The 22,237-nt window shown below is 42.1% G+C and overlaps 1 protein-coding gene across 4 annotated transcripts in view; it reads right to left on the reverse strand.

Moving 5' to 3' along the window:
• The window catches only part of LOC131481018 (cysteine-rich motor neuron 1 protein), a 186,426-nt gene that overhangs the window by 66,904 nt on the left and 97,285 nt on the right, over window positions 1–22,237 (reverse strand). For all 4 annotated transcript variants that reach the window (XM_058668078.1, XM_058668081.1, XM_058668080.1 and 1 more), the window contains 3 exons: window positions 13,253–13,374; window positions 2,968–3,150; window positions 1,685–1,882 (listed from right to left, as the gene is read on the reverse strand). In XM_058668078.1, the coding sequence (XP_058524061.1) occupies window positions 1,685–1,882; window positions 2,968–3,150; window positions 13,253–13,374 (503 nt within the window). The remainder of the gene's footprint in view (window positions 1–1,684; window positions 1,883–2,967; window positions 3,151–13,252; window positions 13,375–22,237) is intronic.

Here is a 22,237-nt window from a genome sequence, read left to right on the forward strand (position 1 = left end):
AATCAATATAAGAGACTGATTGCTTGTAATCACCTAAGATTGTCAACGTCCCTTTTATCACTGTTATTGCTACTGCCCTTAAGTAATGATGATCCAGTCCTTACTGTATTCTCATCAGTGCCACATGGGACACACACTGGCATTTACTCCTATGTGAAGATGCTGGACATTCTTTTTCACCACCCTGGTGTCACACTGATACCTTTGTTATATGTCTGTCAACCTCATGTGGATGAAGGTTCACTAATTTTGTTTTTCTTTTATGTTCCGCACCTCCCCCCATGGTGGATTGTACTTAAGGGGATGCATAATGGGAAATTAATATGTTCATAGGTGGAAGTAGATGTCCCCATGCATGCAGTACAAGGATGGACTCACAGTGATACGGCTAATAATCTGCACTGTTGGAAGACACCTCAGTGTCATGCTCAGTGGCAGCATGATGGACTTATGAAAATTCATGAAAGACATCCATTGTAAGACTGGACGAAAGAAGAGTGGGGAGCGGAAGGAGGAAGGGAGATTCCAGTGCCTATTAAACAGTATTATATAACAACAACAACAACAAAATCCAAAGATTTAAAAAAAGAATTGTACCTACAAATCGTAGTGAATCTGTTGAAAACTATTCAAAATTAAAAATGTTTAAAGGGAAAAAAAAATCTGAAAAATCTACAAGGACCCATCTTCGACACAGACTAATTTTTGACACAGGTTAGTTCATCTTACTATGCAAATGTGTTTCTTACAGATGGATGCTCTAACAGATCTGCCACGCAAACATTTAAGCTCATTTGTATTAGCAGACATGGATAAAGATTAAGAAGGAGATGATGAGGCAGGGATTGTGGTATAATAAGTACGGCACTGCTTGGGAAGCCCACATCACATGGTGGGGTGCCTGGGTCAAGTCCTGGATACTCTGTCCTTCTGAGTCAGCCCAGAATTGGTTATACCGGCATGTGGGGGGAATCAACTACTGGGCAAGATCTCTCTCACTGACTATCCCCTCTGTCACCATGCCTTTCAAATAAACAAACTAAGAGAGAAAGACACACACATACAGAGTAGTAAATATTCAGACTCCTCCTGGGATGGAGAAAATGAATTGGAATAGGAGTTGGGACAGAAAACTTCATTATGCCTCAAAGTTTCTCTTCTAGACAGGTGAAGAATGCAGGTGACGGAGACATAAGCAGGTGCATTCCAGGGTATGTGAGAGCAGTCCTCATGATGTTGAAAAGACAGATGCCAGAGTGAGGGCAGTGGACAACACAAACGGCCTTTGGTGGGTCCAGTTTTCCCTCCCAGGAGCCAGCATACTGAGCTCATGGAAATCTCATCAATTGAACATGCTGTGCTTGACTCCCAAGTTTCACTTCACATCATTTTGTTGTGCTGACCTTTACGTATTAAACAGAGTTCAAGTGAACTGGATTAAAATGTATATATTCTTACACTGTAAAATATTCCAATAAAGACTTCTCTGCTCTCATTTCATATCTGTGACATTCCCCCCTCACCCTACGATGGGTTTGGGCTGAACAATAAATTCATCTGCAGCTGGTAACAGCACGACAGACATGATGCCTAAGGAAATAAAAAAACAAACAAGAGCATACTGGTAGGAGTGCCTCCAGCATGAGCCACTCGCCAGGGACACGTTAGAATCTGCAAGGTTTACCTTCACACACTGGGCAACACTCCCCAGGCACTTTCACAGGGTGCATGCAGCTCTGTCCACAGGCCGTGGCCACACAGTGAGGTTCCCCGTTGATGCACTGGCAGAAGGTGCAGTCATCTTCCCGCCACCGATCTCCGTGGGCACGTATCTGACCATTGGCATAGCAGCCGGCAGGATTATTAAAAGGGTACACTGGGTCTAAATTAAAAATAAGTTGAGAGTGAGAATGAGCATATCATGCATCTTATTTCTGCCTGCAGCTATAGATACTTGTTCCCAGGGTCTAGTCATCAGGAGTTCTATTCCAGTTGTGATTAACAGCAGCTCCAAGTTGCCTGAGGAGTCTCAAGGAGTCTAAACAAATGCATCAGTCATACCAAACCTAGGACGACCCCCGACACTGGGTCAGGGAAGAGGATCTAGGGCCCGAAAATGCATGTGGCACGTGCTACCACTCCACCCCTCTGAAAAGCTTTGCGGAGAAAGCTGCGGGTGGGGAACCAAGAGACATGAACACATTTTGGATTCCAGCAATGACTTCTGAGTTGCTGCTTGAGATGATTATCACTTCTTAATTTTTCTGGACGGAACAGTGCCCCCAGTAACTGGGAGTGACAATGCTCTTTGTAGGATTAACTGAACTGATTGTCTGCATGTCCACCCTATGGCTGTGTGCACAACAAGACCGGCTTAGGGACATCATACATACCTTTGTCCCTACATGCTGAGCAACTGGCAGCTAAGGTTACAACAGAAAAAAACTTTTGATTACTTACAAGACAATACACACAAAATCCCTGAAGTCCTTATATTGACAGCAATTAGATAAATCTTGTGTCTCCCAAATAAACACCACTGTGCTGGGAGAGGAGTCACCAGCAGATTAACACTGTGTTACGCAAAACAAAGGTAAAATTCGAAATAAATCCGTCAGAGCTTTGGAGAGGCATCCTGATACAGATGGGAGTAGCCAGTGCACATGAACTAGATAAAATAATGACCATATTTTATAGTACATCAAAATGCTATGCTGACAGCTTATTCCTACTTTGAGTTTGGGCCTGAATTCTAGAAAGGGAGATGTTCTCGACCATGACCAGACAACTCACTATGATTATTACACAGAGGTTCCTATCTGTTCTTTTTTTTAACACCACCAATAGCTACACCATTTAGACACCAGCTGCAGGTTGGAAGTTCACTGCTATAAACTAAGCGGTCCAGGGTTGGATTTTTTTTTTTTTTTTTTTTAACTTTACTCTTCAACCGGCACCCTTCCGTACCTTCACACACCGGGCAGCACTCCCCTTCCGGCACGTAGTACCTCTCGCAGCTCAGCTGGCCACACTGGGCGGTGAAGCAAATGGAAACACCGCCTTGACATCGACAGAACCGGCAGTTGTCCATTCGGAACATGTCTCCATCATAGTACTCTACGTTATTGAACACACAGGCTGGCTTGGTTTCTGAAACGAGTTAAAGCAACACACCAAATCAGTTCTAAGTGGTGTCTCTTTACATTTTTCAGTCTCTAGAAATTCTGTCTCCAAGCAACAGGTTATAGTTTGTTAGAAAATGACTAAACCTGATACAACTATGCAACAGAATCAAGAAAGCAAAATAGAACAAAATATATCGTTATCCTGTTTACACCAAGGAACTGAAATTCCCTTTAGCAAAATCTAAATGATTTCCTCCCACCCTAATGAAAGGTAAACTTTATGAATATGAAACTCACTTAGCTGCTAAGTACTCTAAAGAGATCATGTTTGTTTTGTTAAATCCTTCACTACCCCAAGTAAGCGGACCTGCTCCAAGACAGGTTTAGCTCTGCCTCAAAATTTTTATTTTTTGGAGTTTCTCTCTAAATTATTCTTTCCACCTGATTTGACAATCTATAATGTTAATGTGCAACATTTCACACATCCATGTATATATGTATTACATAGTATAGAATGTTGTACACATTATGCCACTTACTCCCAATGAGAAAGGTCTGACAAATATTATTCTGAGCCGAGAAGTTAGAAAGGCTTGTGAAATTTGTTCAAACTCACAAGATTATTAGCAAAGAGGCACATAAAAATGGAAGTTCTCCAACTAAAACTGTGTGCTCCTTGCTTTGTTTCGGGTCATACTCTGAGAAGGAATCATGGCCCATATTCTCAACTCTGATACCAATGATTTCATTTTCTCCATTCTTAAATACTATCTCTAAATTCATTCCAGATCTCTAATTATGGTTAATTCAAAATAACTCCTGATGATTTTGAAAACAAAATAAATCAATAAATGCCATGAATCATATCAACGGCATTAGCAAAAAAATGAAAATAACTTAAGAAACAAGTTCAATAACATTGCGGGGTACAACTACAACTCAAAAAACTGTTTCCATATTATACTCTATGTTAGCAATTACCAGAAAATGAAATCAGAAAAACAATTCCATTCTCCAAAGTATGAAAACAAACAAAAAACAATTAGAAATAAATTTAGTGAAATAACTGAAAAACTCAGGGCTTAAAAAATGGCAGGATATTGTTCAACAAGCCAAGAAATGCTTAAATAATATTAAGACATTATATATTGGAAGACCATACTGCTAAAATGCAATTAATCCCCAAACCGAACTGTATTAAGTATTCACAGTCATCCCTACTGAAATTCTAGCCAGCTCTTCCATTGAAACTGACAAGCTGACAGGAAAATTTCAGAATTGCCAAAACCAATATTGAAAGGAGCAACAAAATCAGGAGTCTGATTTCGGAACACACACCATGTCATAGTAATCAAGATAGTGTGATTCTAGCATAACACTGAGAGTTCAGCAATAAACCCAGTTTCTTGATTTCTGACAAGGATGTCAAGACAATTCAAACAGCAGAAGATAGTCTTTTTTTTACTAAATGGCACCACAATCTCTAAGCCAACCAATACAGCCTCGCTCTGCCCCAATAGGTACAAGTTAACTCAAAATGAATGACATGGTATGACCTAAATGAAACAGCTACATCTGCAGCTTTCTCAGAAGACAATACCGGGGTAAATCTTTGTGACTCTGGATTAGGCAATGGCTTCTTAGCTAGGTAGGACACAAAAAGCATAGGCCATAAGAGGAAAAAAAAAAAACTAAATCACTTTTGTGAACACTATCAATAAAGTCAAAAGATTTTTAGAAAAAACTGGGAGGGAAGAGTCAGAAGGCTCCCCAAAGAAACAATAACTGGAGATGAGTGTTTGTTACTCTGATTTGACATGATTACATACTGTAACCATGCAGCGAATTATCAGAGTGGGAATTGTGGTACAACAGCTTAAGCAGCCTCCTCTTATCTACACAGTCTCAGAGTGCCTGGGATGGAGGCTCGTCTTAACTTCTGCTTCCAATCCAGCTTCCTGCTAATGCATTTGGGAGGTAGCAGACAAAGGTTCCAGTTCTGAGTTTCTGGCACCACAGGAGAGACCCAGATGGATGTCCTGCCTCCTAGCTTCAACACAGCCAAGACCTAGCTGTTGAGGGCAGCTGGAGAACAAGCCAAAGCAGAGAATACCTCCCTCCCTCCATCTGTTCTTCAGGTAAATCAAAGAAACATTAAAAAAATCAACACAATTTACTCCATAAATATATACAATTAGTATGTATCAAATTCTTTTAGAAAAAGAAAATAGAGAATAATTAAAAAGGTTTGCAGTAACACATCTTTGTGAGGATAAAACAGAATGGTTTCTTTTCCTCTCACATCCTCAAGTTCGATAACAGCATGGAGATGAAGATTATATATATATATGTATAATATATATATATATATATTTTTTCCCTTTCAACCCATGGAGGACTGAACCTAAGGAGGATGTATAACGGAAACACAGTGGAAGTAAATATGTTCATAGGTAGAAACAGAGAGCAGTATGTCCCTGTGCAGTCAGTACAAGGATAGACTCAGTGAAACAGCAGATAATCTCCTACATGTTCGGAGACACCTCAATGGCAGTATGATGGGCTTCTGAGGCTACACAAACGACACTATTTGTAACACTGGAGGGGAGAAAAATGGGGAGAAGGCAAGGTTACATGAGAGGGGGAGGGGAGACCCCAGTGCCTATTAATCTGTGTCATAAAATAAAAACAACAAAAAATAGAATGTTCACATAGTCCTAGGAAAGATATAGAAGTGCAGCGGTTTCCGTGAACGGTTTGACAGTTCCTCAAAACACTAAATGGAGTTTATTACATGATCAGGCAGTCCTAGTCCTAAGGACATACCAACAGAAACAAAAACACATTCATTAAAAGCTTGCATATACCATTATTTACAACAGTCAAAAAAAGAAGCAATCACCTAAAGAACAATTAACTATCCTGTGGATTAAAAGAAAGTGGTATACCTATATAAGGAAATCTTGTTTAGATACATGTCACAGTGCAAATGAACCTTGAAAACATTATGCTAGGGGAAAGGAGCCGGTCTTAAAAAGCAACATGCTGTAGTGTTTTATCGATATGAAATATGCATACATTTATAAAGTACCTAAGTGGCTGTCCAGGATGGAAGGCTTTGGGGAGGAAATGCAACAACTACTAACAGGTTCAGGTATTCTCTTTGGGGAGGGAGAGTTTGGTTGAAAATGTTTTAAAGTTCAAAGTGCACAACTGTGTGAATATAGCCAACATCACTGCACTGGACAACTTAAGTTGATGAACTTCACTGTGCGCGTGTCTCAGCAATAGTACTCTTCAGCTTAAGAAAGTTCTCCTGAACATCCCTGCTTTAACCACGCAAGCAGGGGCAGCTGAGGATGTCCACAGACTCCCTGAGGTCTCTGCCCATGAATGACTTCTTCATATGACACCTGGCATGTATGAATACTTTCAGAAGCCTTCCCTGCTTTTTAACTGGAGTATTTATGTTTGCACAACACGTAAGGATGATCGCGTTCTCACTTGATTTTATAATAACACCAATGAGAAGACAGAGTACCACTACTCGTTCTTTTTGATGAGGAAAAATGAAATTCATGGAGAAATTCATGAAATTCACCTGCCTCAAGTCATACCAGCAGAGATGAGCTGTGTATTTACATAAGTACTTAAATCTGTTCCCTTAGCTGTCTGGATATTGTATGTCCTTTTCTCAGAAAATCAAGCTTTATTAAAGAGTCATCATACCTCATAATTCATCTACATAATTTCTTCCAATATTCTAATCTGAGCTGGGGTTCAAAATTGGGCAGTTAAACTACAAATTTCCCAAGGTGTAGAAAACAGACAGCCTTAATGAGTCAAACCTAAACAGCATGAAATGTGGGGCACTCAAAAAATTGTTGAACACCATTCAAAGTAAAGAAAAAAAATCAAAGCCAATAAATATTAGTTACATACTTGAGTTAACTGGCCACAACTGATATTGGGAGAAGCCACAAATCTTGCTGCAAGAGTTTAAGTGGATATGGAAGGTTCTGGTTATAAGGAAAGCTGTCTGGGAGCACTGTTTTATGATAGCATGTACAGGAGATTATGTGGGAGAACTGAACATTTAGGGTTAGAGAAATCTCAAGAACAAGGAAGTGGTGGACATATGCCTCCATGTGGTCCCCAAAAATCACAGCATGAAATACAGTAATATCCTTTAGGGTAACAAGGAAGGGAGGAAGAGACAGAGGTTACAGAGGAGAAAGAGACAGAAACAGATTCTAGAACACAATGAAGTCTGTTTGATCTAAGAAAAGTACGTGATAAAAAGGCTAGCCATGATCTTTAAGGATCGTTGAGCACTTCTTTACCTGCTGGGAATTTCTGCAGATCTCAGAACAGCCTGGAGATTGCTACCACCTTTACACAAGCATGACTGAAGTGAATGTGGAACAGAAAAATGTTACAAAAGCAACTTATTGAGAGATTAGTGTTTATTACAGAGATGTATAAACGTGTCTAATTAAAAAAAAGATTTTTGGATGTGTTTTGTGTATGTCAATGAAATTCTGGAATCTTTCTTCCCCTCTTTCATTTATTTCAGAACTCTTGAAAAGAGCCTTATAATACAGACTGCTAGTAATCCCTGCAGAACTGCCCTGGTTGTGGCAGACGGTGATTAAGTATATAATTGCAATAAGAAAAAGACTACAATTTAGCATTTGAATTGTAAAAATAATCCCAAACAGATGCATTTGTTGTTTATGCTCTTCGACGGCCTGCTAGGTAATAGCTAGTATCTGACGTCTCGTCTTATTGCATTGTGAGGTGAACTGCATAAGGAAGTAAAAGGACAGTTGCGTGACAGGTGGGAATCACCTGACCATTGCTCTGTAAGTCAACAGCCACACGGATACCATCACAAAGACAGGGGCCCTGGCCTTTCAAGTACCTGAAGGGCAAAAACAATTTTGACATGGTGTATGTGTACGTGCCAGAGTGAACCAAGCAGACACTAATTCAGGGTAAGAGCAAAGGAACAATACTCAAAAAGGACTACAAAAGATCCTATCACCCTTAAAATTAGGTCAACAAGGCCCAGGAGTAGGAGGGTTGCTCAACAAACACCCATGGAACAAAACATCTCTTTTGAAGGGTGGAGTTCTTCCTAATACTCTGCCAGTAGATTTCATGATTGCACAAAGACTGTTGAGTTTACGTGCTGCAGACAGTGGGTTCTCAATAGATGCTTCTGGTACCAGCTTTTTGAATTAACAGTCGGCAGATCTGTTTCATTGGCCAACATTTTATGTGTGAAGAAAAGCCGACTTTGGATCTAGCTACTTCAGATCTAGCTCTCCTGTCAGCGACTGACTTACATGTTAATATCAAGGCCACCATAAAATCCCAGTTTTTTACTGATCTTTTCTATACGCCCAAATGAAACAGAAACTAATTATTGTGTGGTAAGCACAACCTTAATAAAGACACTTGGTTCTGAGTGCTCACTTAAAATCTGAATTTTAATCTTGCTGTAAAACACACACACACAAAACAACAACAACAAAATGGTTATGGGGCAGCGTTCTGAAAAACTTTTCAGGTGGCACCAAAAACAGTCTCAATATACAGGCTGGTTGCACTTGTTTTTCCTCAGCCTGAACTTCTTCATGTCTATCTGAAACTGCTTCCTGGGAGACGCAACACACAAGGGACTCTTTCTGTCCCTACACATCCATCCATGGTTTCTGGAACCACTGGGAAGGGGAGGACAGCTTTCTCCTTTTTTACTGATGACTGTTCTTACAGCTGAGTGTGGATCGGCCTCAGTGTATACTTGATCCTGTTCCCTCTTTCCCAATAAATAACTCAATGCTCAATATGACAAAGCTAAACGTATTTTGGTTACTTTCAACTGGTTTATATCCAATGGTAGAATATAATGTTTACTCATTCTAGAAAACTGTTAGAAGTTTTCCTGCTGCTGGAGGAGTCAGTTACTGGCTCTGGCACTTTATTTGATCTCGATGTGTGTAGGAAAATACTGGACCATATCCAAATGACTCCAAGAAGAGAGGTGGGTCGTAGGTAAAATGACAGTGGGAATTATGACAAAATGGGGAAGAAACACGTGCCTGTCTGAGAGCAGAGGATGGCTGGCAGGTGCAACTGACTGCTGACGCCCCTCTGTCTGGAGCTCAAAGCAGGTTCAGAAACCTGTCATAGAAGGGCATTAGAACCATTCCAGCACTGCTTTAAAGGCCACACGCGTCTAGGGGATGATTCGGAGTGCTTTACAGGCAGTAAAGAACTCAATCACACTGCCTATTGCCTTTGCTTCCTGGCTTTCCAAAAACAGGATTCTCATTTAACCAACACCTCACTAATCTTACTTTTGGCCCTGAGGATACAGCTCATGTGATGTAAACTGCAACTCCTTCATTCCCTCTACCAAAACCAAACCAAACCAAACTGCAACGAGAAGTGGACACTTAGGATGTTCTTGCCACCTAGTTAGTGTTGCCAAAACTCAGGAGTTGCCTGATTCTGTGTATTTTAAAATCTTCTGCTCTCATTTTGATGCTTATATTTAAGTAAATAACATCGGCATATGAGTCGCCTGACCAGCAGCCAGGCAGCTGGGCACTGTCAGTGCAATCCGCATTTCTGCATGTGGGGTCAGTGCCATAAAAATTCAGCCTATGTCTCCCAAACTGGAGTTTTTGGCTCAGTTCCATCACTCTGAGGGGTTCTTAATGTGAAGACACTAGGCACTTCGGCTGCAGCTGTGTCAATCTGAACTCCTGGACAGGTTTTCACTGAGCTGTATCTTGGTATTTTAATGCTGTTTTTTTTTTTTTATTGGAAATAAGTCACAGAAAACTCATTTAAAAAAAAAAAAAACTTGTGTTAAAGGAACTGAAGGACATGATTTCCATCTCAGGTTACTTTTTAATTTCCATGTGAGGAATTGTTCTGTTCTGAAGGTTTTAGTCTTTGAAAATAAATATCGTCTATGATTTCACTTTCTTTCTCACTAGATGGCCAGGAAGCTGGGGGTTTATCATGATGTTTAACTCTGGCAACTACACAGACCCCCTAAAGCCAATCTGCTTGTGTGTGCTTTCTGTTTAATTTTTAGTTACATCTCTATAGCTATGATTTCTTTTTCTAATTAACATTTCACCACCAAGTTATTGAATCTGTGTTCATTCTGTGGATGTTTCCCTCACACCCTCTCCAACACAGAGACACACATGTCACCTAAAGACTGGGCAAGGTTTTGAGACATCTATCAGTAAGTGATGCCACTGAACCAACACCACTGGTGGTGCTCACACACACTAAGACACCTCTGCCACCACTGGGTGGAATCATCTTACACTGTACTTGCTGCCTATCATCGATTCCATGTTGGGATGCTGCACCTGTTTCTGTGGATGCATGCCTCTGTTCTAAGCGACATAAAATCTTCTGATTTTGATCTTAGGACTACTAGCCAGAGTACAGGTCACTAACTATGTCTTCATGCATCATGGTTATAAAAAAGCTCGCTGCAGTCAATGCCTATTATGCTAAAAAGCCGCATACATGGATTGCTAATATTTCTGCACAAATCTTTTAATTCCATTTCAGTCACTGTTTCAAATTCCCCTTACAAACACCCAGTCACGCATGAACATAACAAGTATATGCATGTCTTTGAATGTCAAAAGTAAAACACACAGTTCCAAGTCAGAATACCCTTAAAAATGAGAGAATTTCAATAAATTTGTCAAAAGTGAAATTAAAAGATAAGCTTAATTTGGTGCAAAAGATTTCAAAATCCATGCAATCACGGGGGTTTAAAAAAGCTCATGACAAATGTGTTCTATGAAAAACCTAGGCATAGCTTTCCAAAAGTTTTGGTAACAAAATTTAATTCGATTCTCTATGAAGTTTTTTAATGGGCCCTCCTATTCCACTGCATTATGAATTTTCATGATATTACAGTTTCCAGTCTCTTCTATAACGTATTGGTTATAGTAGTAAGAAATACTATTACTGTAATAGGACAAAAAATAAAAGCAAAATGACCCAACCAGTTTATGGAGCATGAAAGAAACAACCATCAGAAATGCTGCGACTGTTTTATCTCAGCATGCAATCATGGCAGATGGCAAATCCTAATCCCACAGTCCTATGACAATACTTTCAGAAATGACTATAAAGAGGGCTGGTCATAAAAATCAATTCCAGGTTGGCTGAGGTTGGGATATAGCTATTAGGTCTGCTAGACACATCAAATTTGAGAAATATATATTGTTCTTATAAAAAAAAAGTAGACACTTAAGGTTCTAGAATCAAAGAGAAAATAAAGGCATCTTTCTTACTCATCCAAAGGAAACCATAGCAAATTTTATTACTAGTGGAGCTACATCCAAGGGACAAGTGACTTCAGACTGAAATGTAAGAGGACAATTAAAAGATGGAGAATTCCGACTAATCAACCCTTCTCTGGGCTGGTATTTAGCAGTTACCTGCACAGGTAATTAGGTTGAGATAAATCAGACTGGTGACTCCAGATCACCTGGGAGTCGTTGGTAAGGCAGGCAACCTGTCCATACTCACAAACACACAAACGTGTGATGAGACTCTTCTGTTCACTTGCTACAATGACAGACATCACTATTTTCAGAGTGATGAGTACTGAAAGGACACACACCTGAGATGCCCAGAGCCCAGAGTAAGAAGTGACTTTTGTGTGTAAAGGACTCAGTCTCCAGAGCACACCAACTAAAATAAATTAATTAGTAGCAGTGTCAGAGAAAAGTATGGTTGGCCATTTGCTGGTGTTTAAGAAGCATTACTACTGGCTAGATGGTAACAGGGGTGGGGAGCAACTCTTGAGAAGAGATCTATACCCTCCCCATATCCTTGCATTTGTACGGTTTGTAAACTAAGAAGGCCAGCCTTGCCACCTCCAGCCCCCACCTCCAATGTCCAGGGTAGTGTCTCGGGAGATGAACAGAAAGTGGGGACACAGAGTACAAAAAACGTAACTGCACTTGAGGCGCAACTACAAGTGCTTTGCATAAAATATCTCATTCAATTTATGATTATTCACACTCAATTTTCAGATATGTATGCAGAGGCCCAAGGAAAGTTCCTGATTTAATTTTAAGTTCCTCTTTAATTCTAATCTGTGCTTATGTTTACTCTTAATCAGAAAGCCATACTGCAACTGTTATTTCAAAAACAAAATCATGTAACGCAATGTATGGCCACGGGACCCCAATATAACATGACTCTGTCAAAAAGGATTTGACTTTAACAATCTTTTGTGCTGGAGAAGGATCTGGGATGAAGATTTGCGATATCCAAATAAATATAGCCTACAGTTAATATGGCTGTTCCTAATATACATATTTTGGTTGTATTTGTCCAAATCCACCTTCCCGAGTATACAGGCAATGCACTCTGTGCAACTAGTGACACAAAATTTGAGTTTTATTCTTTGTTGTTGTTATTTACGTCCTGAAAATTCTGGTGAAGAATGTTTTGGGTTATCGTCTTTTCTAGCATCTCAATGAACATCATGCCACCAACCACCAAACTCTTATGAACAGAAGAGATAGAGCCTCTTTGAGGGGGATCTTGAGACCAAAAAAACACACTTTTTTTCTGTGCCACAGGGGTCAAGTCTAATGTAGGCTGATATTAATCACCAACTGTTGGTCACAGACATTCTAAGTAGGAACACTCTAAACCAGATGAACAAGGTCTTTTCTGTTTCAAATGGCTATAGCTCCCACATGGTTTTAGTTGGATTGCCTCCTGACAGCAGTGGGTTGGGTCACTGAGTGACCCAGGAGGATTCTGTTAGCTCCATGACCCTTTTCTTGAGAGCTCCAAGCTTTTGAGATTCTCAGATTCAGCAGAGTATATGACTGCTATATGTAATCTGCTATCATACCCGCAAAATTCTCTTTCTGATAGATGGAGCAGTAGCTCCCATGCCAATTTCTGTCCTAGGTGGTGGGACCTTAAAGGAACTTTTTAGTTTTAAGCAAGTCTCCGAGTTTCTTTCCTGCAGGGGCAGCTATGTTGAACCCTCCCTCCTCCTCCTCCTACACCATCATACACTCTCTAAGAACAAGAGAAACCCCACGTACCATTAACACATTCAAAGACATCACAGCACTTTCCAGGTGTCCCATCTCCACGAGAGACTATGCGGGGAGTGGATCCCACCTCACACACGGGGAAACCACATAAGCCAGAGAGACACTCGCATCTGAAACCAAAGAAAAGGGAAGGAAAACCCCATGAATAAACAACAACACAGAAGTTGGGAGACCACAAACAAGGTGCCAGTGGCTGTGGCAAGATACATGCTCTACAGGCCCCTGCCTTGTGCATCTGGTATCACTGAGAAATTATGGGAGTGGTGCTGGACGGGAGCAGAACAGGTTCCTGATGTAAGCTGCTTTTTTTTTCAAATGTAGATATCCCCAACTTTTAATGTGAACCATTAACAAATATTTCTCAAATGCATTACCTGCTACCTAGAACGTGCATGGTCAGCTTTATTTGCACGATTGTGAATGCATGGAAGGCAGGAGACTCAGTGTGGCTAACAGTGCATGCTGTTGTGCTAAGCATCCCTGTGTCCCTGGGTTTGTGCATTTTGATGTGTGGTGTTTCCCACAGGCCTTCTGATTTTTACATTAATAGCTTTTCCAAATTAGTATCAGTGGACTATTCTATTGTAGGATCCTCATCTTGGGCAACAATTTGTAATTGTGTTCCATAGTAAAAAGAATTCTGAGATGTTCTGTTATTCAGGGGCACGGATTTGGTAAATGGAACTCCTGATAGCTATGCTGGGAGCTTAAAGTCTTTTTTTTTTTTTTTAAAGACCTGTTAAGCTGCAACATGGGCACTCATCTCTACTGGCACGGTTGAGATGACCAACAACCTTTCAGCTGGCTGTGCCGGCTCTTGCCCTGAACTGCTCTGTTTGGAATTTGCCTAAACATAGAAATCTGGTGAACACAGGAAAGTAAAGAAAGTAAGAGGAGACTGAATGTCAAATGTTGTTTCCACTAAAATGAAATAGGCAGGAAGTTCAGGGCAGTGATGTGTCGGTATGCAAACGCAGTAAGAGAAGCAGCAGTCGGTCATCTGTCCTCTGGCACCTCTGGGGATAGAAGTCTGGGTCAGGGAGTGCAGAGGATGGTGAAGAATTCCCAGGCTGACAGGAATAAAAGGAAGGTATCCTAAAAAAGAGACATCCTGGCAGGAAGTGTGTAGGTATTTATGTACAATCAGTGGTCAAGGTCAGGGGAGGTAAAATTCCCAGCAGGGAAGCACTATTAACAAAACCATTAATTCTGGTTTTGTGCTTTTCTTTCCTTCAGTGTTTGGCTTGTTCTCCTACTGTTTCTCTGGACCATTAATAAACTATGCTTGTAGTCCCCAATACCTAGGTAATCAGACCCAGAGATGTAGTTATATTTATAGTTAACTGTGGTAGCAGAAAGGAAATGAAATTAAGTAAAAATTTGGATGAAAGATCATGAAAGCTGCCGGAGCAGTGTGAATTCTTTCCTAGCTCTATTGGCCTTTAAGGGTTTTTTGGTGTGGGTAATTGTGTGTATGGGGAGAAAGGGTTAATTTTATTGGATTCCTGGGGAAGAAAAGGCAGTGGCAGGTGGGTCACTTGATGACTAAGGTTTTGCTGCAAAAATATTTCTGTCTATGGCTTCAAATAAATGTTGCAAGTCGAGCTGGAAGGTCTCACTTCATGTTCTGTATTCGTGCAAACGCTGAGTAAGGTGAGCTGGGCTTGCAGTGCCTGGTAAGGTTACCCCTTTCACGGATGCACATGTAGCCACTGCGATCTGAAGCTTGCAATCATACTGCTGTGATACTGCAATAACATCTTGTTGTTGACATTTATTGCACTTGAAGTCCTACACAAACTCTGAACTGTTAAGAGAATATGGATAAGGGTAAAGTATTCAAAGGCCACATCCTGGTCCAAGTCTCTGGGTGTGATTACAATGACATCACTCCAAACGAACAAATGACTTCTTGTACACATCTTCTAGGATTCGCATTCTGGTCATGTGACACATCTCAGGGAGTTATTCTAATTTGAACACCAAAGAGTATACAGTCAAGCAAAAGAGAATCTCTTCACATACTGTCCTTGAACATGTGGTTGCTTGGCTTTCTGTTCAGCTGTTGGAAATCACACCAAACCGAAGCCCATAACTAAGTGTGCCCATGTCATCTTCCTTTCCCTCTCTTAGGTCTGATCTATTTCCAAAGGTTTACATCCATCTATCATTTCCTTAGAGACCCACATAGATTGTGTCTAGCACTCTACAGGTCTAAAACTGCACAGTGTGGTCTGCTAAACCACTCAGGAAAGGAAAACCCTGCATGCAGAATTTTTGTGTACCCTGAATCTTGTTGGTTGGCACCCTCTTCTCTCTGCCCCCTTATCTCAAAAGCGCTCTGTGCTGACTGCCATCTTCTGACTTCTCAAAGCTTCCTATGAAGCTGAAAAACGAGCATTCTACAGAAAAAGAACAGATGAATGAACCCCCAAAAGGTGGAAACCTGGGTTCAGGTAGGTATCTGTCAGGAAGCTCTCTTTTAGGTTGAAGCTTTATGAAACTGCCCTTTTTACAGGTCAGAAACAGACACAGAGCAATTCCATGTAGTTGAACTTAATACAGCTCATCTGAATTTATCTTTTGACAGCCAGGACTACCTTCTGCCAGGTAACAAAAGGGGACTCTATAAACTAAGTGGAATCTAATGTACTTATGACAAAATTCTGTCAGAAGATTGTCCGAGAGGCTCTGGATTTTTCCCCTTTTACAAGTGGCAGTGGTAAGGTACACAGGTTCATCAGCCGACCTGAAATTAAATGGAGCTTCCTGTTTGCTTTGTTTTGTACCAGGAGAGATTAGATTCTCTTCTACTGAGTCACGAAGAGGAAATGCTGCATTACAGGGCAACTGAAGCATGTCAACGGTACCTTGTCCTAATCATCGCCTTCCTCTGCAATTCCACACCACCCCCACCTCAGAGGAGGAGCAAGCAAAGGAGACAATGTAGATTAGGAGCAAAGAGATGATCAGGAGGAGAGGCTCTGGCCAAGTTGCTATCCTTACTTACCCCTCACCTTGGAGCCCTGCTCCCCAGGCTCCAGCTCTGATCTGGACCCTACGCATCCTCCCGATGCCACAAGGCTCTTCAGTGACACAAGCCTCACCACCTCGGCCTGACATTCAACACCCTGAAGTCAACATAACTTTCCTCAGTTTTCTCTTCAAGGGTTCCCCCTTCCTGTTTTGATCCTACAGCCACACTCCTTTCTCCAGGCCAGCCTTCACTCCACTGCGTTTGCACTGCTTGCCCTACTGGCTCCAAAATACCTCCTACCCAGCCCTTGGGTCTGCTATCTCCCCAGATAGCGCCTCTTCCTCGGAGTCCCTGAGCACTAGGGTTTCCGCTCTCCTCTGACTCTGCTCAGTAATCACGCCATAGCTCTTTCTGCACCTGCCATCACTGTAGGAGGATTTCTTAGATGGAACAAAAGCTGGAGATGAAGAGGAGGGCAAAAAATAACAAGAGAAAAGGTACAGACGAAGGTGACAAGCACAGTGCCCAGGCTGATATAAATGAAACCAAAAGGCAGTGTTAAGAGCTTAAAAAAAATAAGTTTTATTGAGATAAAAGCCACATACCCATACTTAAACCCTGTTAAACTGCACAACTTTTTTTTTTTAAACAGGGTTGTGCAACAATCGCTGGTACCTAATTTCAGAACATGTTCATCATCTCAAAATGAAATCCTGTAACCTCTTCTCCCCACTTCCTGGCAACCATTAATTTAGCTCTGTCTCTATGGACTTGTCTATTCTGGATAATTCCTATAAATGGGATCATACAGTATGTAAGCCAAAGGCTTTTTAACTTTAAACAAGAAGCAACCTGTATTTGCAATTTGCGAGAAAAGTTCAAGCCTCTCATGTTATCCTCAGTATTAAGATAATGATCAATCAAAGCACCCCATTAATAAATTTTTGCATAATGTAATCACAGCTGCAGCCAGGTGGGACTTGGTTAAGGGTTTTATTATATTTTTTTTCCTTCAAGAAGGCAGTGGGTTTGGCTTCGTGGACATCTGAGTGCCTGAGTGCCAGGCTGAACAGTTCTCAGAAATCTTCTAAACCCCTAGAGGGCACTCACCTTCTTGGGAGCTCAGGCCGGCTGGTTCTGTTGGCTGAAGGGCAGGAATGCAGCCTGACTCTCCCTTCATGTTCCTTGCTTCCTGGACTACACAGACAGTCCCAGCTGGACCAGGAGGCCAAAGTCCTAGCTCCTGCGCATAGCTTACAAACTGCTCATAAACCCGGCCTCTCCCTGCCTCTTAGCTTCCATGTTCTACAGCCTGTGGGTCAGCAATAGTGGCAGGCTACCATTTGCTGAATTCCCTATTCTGATCTTGTATCACTCCTGTGCCCACTATGCAGGTTCAAATTCCTGCTTCTCCTTTGCCCCTGGAAAATTTCCCACAGTCCTTACGCTATCCATTCTCCAAGGCCTTCTTTGGCAAAAATAAACAGAAACAAAAACCAGGATTAATTTTTCTTCTTCTCAATGTACAACAGTAAACAAGGGGATTGAATTCCTGAAGTATACGTGCTCGTAATAAATCAAAATCATTCTGCTTCTCTCATAAATTTCTCTACAGTAGGGGCATGCTATCTGTGTTCCAAAGAAAGAAATGAAGAATAAACACAATATTAAAAAAGTCTGGAACAAACCTTTTCCTCACAATTAATAAGTCAGAGGTTACAGTATCATCATTTTTATAGATTTGTAAGTTTGACACAGAGCTCACAGGTCCAATGTTTTTCAATATGAGTATGTGGAAGGAAAGACTATAGAATTACCTGAAAATGCAGATTCTAGGTACATGTTGTGGAATGTTTTTCTGCAAGTTTAGGAGGGACTGTAAAAGTCAGATTGCATAATAAACTCTGCAGGAGAATCCACTGAAGGCAAATTGGGACCCGCTTTCAGAACTTCCTATGTCCAGGACCTGGGTTTCTAACATTTAATTTTTATTTTCCAGAAGCTTCTTATGCATGAAGTGAGACTGGTGAACCACAAAGAACCTTTCCGGCTTAAAAAAAAATTCCACAATTCTACTATCGCCATTCCCACCACTGTACCATCAAGCTCTCATTACAGCTCATCTTCTTCTTGCCCATGTGCATCCATGTCCTTGGGGCACACCACTGACCCTGCACCCTAAACCCCTCTTCCTCTTGTCCAAGCACCTCAACCTTTGGACCCAGTCCAACAGGGGTCTTTTCCTGAAAGCTTTCTTGGGGCATTTTGTTTTTCTTCCTGGAATGTAATAATTACAGATTTATAGCTTATTCTTTCATAGGAAAAAAGACACTATGCCATGCAGAAGAGCCACCAAGCTAGATGGTGGTGTCTCTGGATGTCTGTGATCCTTCATACCTTAGTTGAAGAATCAATCATTTTACCCAAAAGGCTGGAGAAATTAAGGATAACCTGTGAGAAGAGGGTTGCTAGTGGAGACCTTGGGGCTGGGACTTCTCTTTGCTGCCCTAAAAGCCCTTGCAGCAAAGAACAGCAGCACCGTGGAATAATGCCCGGGGGTGGGTGCAAAGCAGAGCTTAGGGCAGAGGTTCCTCTAACATCCTCCTATAGCAGCCTTTTTCAGGAAGGAATAATGGAGAGCAGCAAGCCAGCAGACTAGACTCCTCACCTTCCACAAGCACACACATTTCCCAGAGGGAAAACATGTTAGAGCAGCCCCCTGGAGAACACTTCCTACACTGGACTGCATCCACCTCTGCATGGAGGCCTTAAGCCCTTCCAAAGGGGAGATACCAACTGTTTGCAAATCAAAACTCACCATTCACAGGCTGGAGGGAGGTCTTCCTGCAGTCAGGAAATACAATCAATCAAGAACTAAAAGGCCAAAGCTCTACTGTGATTCTATATGGTGTATTAATGAAACAGCTTGTCAGGAATGGAAATTATGATGCATAAAACACCATTTCTAGAAAAAGTAGCTTCAATTCTAATTAAACCCGATGAGCTATCTTTCTACTGATGCCTTATCTTTCTAGGATTTTTTTTTTAAGACTGCAAATAAAATATTCAAGAAGAAATAGGTTTCCCACCCAAAGGTCCAACTTTGTAGACTGGAAACAGTGCTTCTCTCCATGGGACGTCCCTAGATTTACCAATTTTAATCATGTGTCACCATCAGTCACTCCAATCCCCATCGCCCTTTCCCCTCCTCCAGCTCATTTCTGGGCACTGGCCTCCTCCTATCCCAGCTCCAAACCTGTGCTGTAGCTGTAACAAATGAAGCCCAGCTCTGAGAATCCTATGCCTCTCCCCAGCATCCACCGCTCCCCTGTGGACAGTGGGCTGCTGTCTACACAGTCTCCACCCCCTTCTCTCCAAAGTACAATTATTCGATTGCTTTTTCTTGTGGTTGCTGCTGCTCTTTTGTCTTATGTTTTTTTCTAGGGTGAGGAACTGAAGGTAACGCTTCCACGCAGAGGAAGTGTAGATTGAGGGGGGGGGAATCAGGTAAAAAAATATTCCTTTGTGATTCCCAATATTTGTAATACTAATAATGTCCACTGGAAGCCTGCGATAAAGCAATCACTACAGCATTCCTCCAGCTTGCTTCTCAAGGGACCTCACTCTGTAAGACTGGATGTGCTGGGGGAAGCTTATCTTAAGTAACCAAGTGGAGAAAGAAAAAAGTGGTATAAATTGGAGGTAAAAGCACCACAAGTTCACATAGTACTAACAAAAAGTACAGAATCGTTCATAGAACTGACACACAGTGATAAGCATGGCATGGAGAGAGTGACGGTATTTCCTGCACATCATCACCTCCATGTGAGAGGCCAGACAAGAGGGCTAGGGCAGGGGTTGGGGTTTCTGGGGGGGGTTTCAGTGCTGGCAGCAGGGCACCAGAGCCACAGAAACAGCTGAAAAGGCTGGGACTGGGATGTGGCAGACATCCTGAATCATGCTGTCCAGCTGAACAACCTGGTATCATGCATCAGAAGCTAGCCAAGTGCCAGGAGGGCAGGGCTCTCTGGCTTCCCTCCTTTGGCCTAGGGGAGATCACTGGCAAATGATTTGGTGGCTGGTAGGAACCGCGGAGTAGAAGATGGCATGAAAGTGAGATGCACACGGTACCAGTTAGGGAAAGTAAGAAAGAAGGGAAGCATCACACTCTGGAAATGAAGACTGGGTTACTATCATTAACACAACAAGTGCATTAGAGATGAGTGTTTTGGAACATGCAATCGACTAATTGTCAGTACGTCCATGCAGCAGGCACTCCAGTGGGTGAAGCCGGGGATACACACCATCCTGGCCTCAGTTTAGAAAGGTTAGTTTTTGGAGAGCTGGTAGATGTATAATCACCAATGAAAGTGTGACAGGCTGTAGATCATTCCATCCTGTAGTAAACTACTTGAAAGCCTGACAACACCCTCCACTGCTCGGGCTGCTAACACTCCTTTGGCCTCCAGAGCCACAGGGGCCAGGGCTGGACTGAAACAGATGGCTTGAAGTGTGTGTCCACTTGGATCCATGTGACAATCAGTTCGCAGTTTCTCATCCTTGTCATCAGACTGTCTTGTCCTCTGGGGAGCACACATCCCCAATACGCTGTGCTGCTCCCCAGCCTGTGCGACAGCCCCCTCTGCTTCCTGCAACCTTTTCCCTGCAGAAAAACCCTCTCAGCACCTGTGCATCACTTGAAAACACACCCTTCACATCTTTCACTCCGACCTGGCTCTCCCCTAGCAAAGTGGCTTCCCTGCTGCCATCCTGCAAATTCCCTCCATTCACTTGGGGGCAGGAAGGATCAGGTTGAGTAGCAGCTCCTCCCTTGTGGCTGCTTTTCTTCTAACACACCTCCTTTGTAACTTCATTCCTTTCTCTGTTCCCTCAGGGTCAGATCTGGAGAAAGAGAATACCTATCAAACCAGGCAGTTAGGTATGCATATACTGGCCAAGCAGGCAGAGTTTCTCTAAGCCTCAATCGCATTATCTATAAAATAGAGTGCCATGTACACATGTGACATGATTGCTATGAAGATGAAAGGAGCTGAGACGACAGGCACCCAGGATCACTCCCGGAACCAAGAGGCATAACACCTGTCAGCTATTCGATTACAACTGAGGAGGCTCCGGGATCTATGTGGACAAAGGTTTCTCATGGACTCTGGAAATCCTGTGACCCTCTCTGCCCTCTCCAGGGCAGTGACTCATGCCTCCAGTTCTCTGAAATCTTTGAGGTCACACATCCTGTGCTCTGATCCAAACAGCCCATCTTCCTACCCACGCTCACAGCTTGGTGGCTCGTTATCTTCATGAGAATACCTGCTCCTCAGACTTCTCCCCACAGCCTGAGCTGCAGCCTTGCCTCACCTCCTCAACCATACAGCTCCAAACTGAGGTGCTACATTGGAACTGTCATCTTTCTAACACATGTCCCTTGAGTTTCAACCTGTTTATCCTCCTCCTGTGTCTGCTCTCTTGATACCAATGCCAACTTACATAAACCCAGCAAATAATCAGGCAGGTACCTTCCAAGAGGAAAGGGGCCTCGGGACAGACTCAAAAAGAAAAACTTCTCAGGGGTATCACTATTCCTCATGGAAATGCAAAGCGAACGTGGCCATCCCTTTCTCATCTCTCATTTAAGAGGAGTCAGAATTCTAGGTAAAGCATGTCAGCTTTTAAATATATATATAAATATAAATACAGCAAACTAATATAAACTATTATAAATATGGCAAATGCAAAAAAAGAGACTCCCCCCCCCCCCCGAAATCTATCTTTGGGACTAAATTCAGTCTCACCGCTGCCAGTAACAAATTGTTTCTCTAAGTATTTATTTCCTCTGGGCTGATACTCAGGCTGGTGGGGATTGTAGGAAAAGACACCGTGCTGGCAGCTTTTCCTTATCCCTAACACTGGCAGCCCTGCTGGGGCCCAGCAGACCTTCCTTTGCCCCCAAGGATCACTGTTCCCATGATGTCTTGTCAAAC

This window comes from Ochotona princeps, chromosome 8 (assembly GCF_030435755.1).
Source record: "Ochotona princeps isolate mOchPri1 chromosome 8, mOchPri1.hap1, whole genome shotgun sequence".
Classification (NCBI taxonomy): domain Eukaryota; kingdom Metazoa; phylum Chordata; class Mammalia; order Lagomorpha; family Ochotonidae; genus Ochotona; species Ochotona princeps.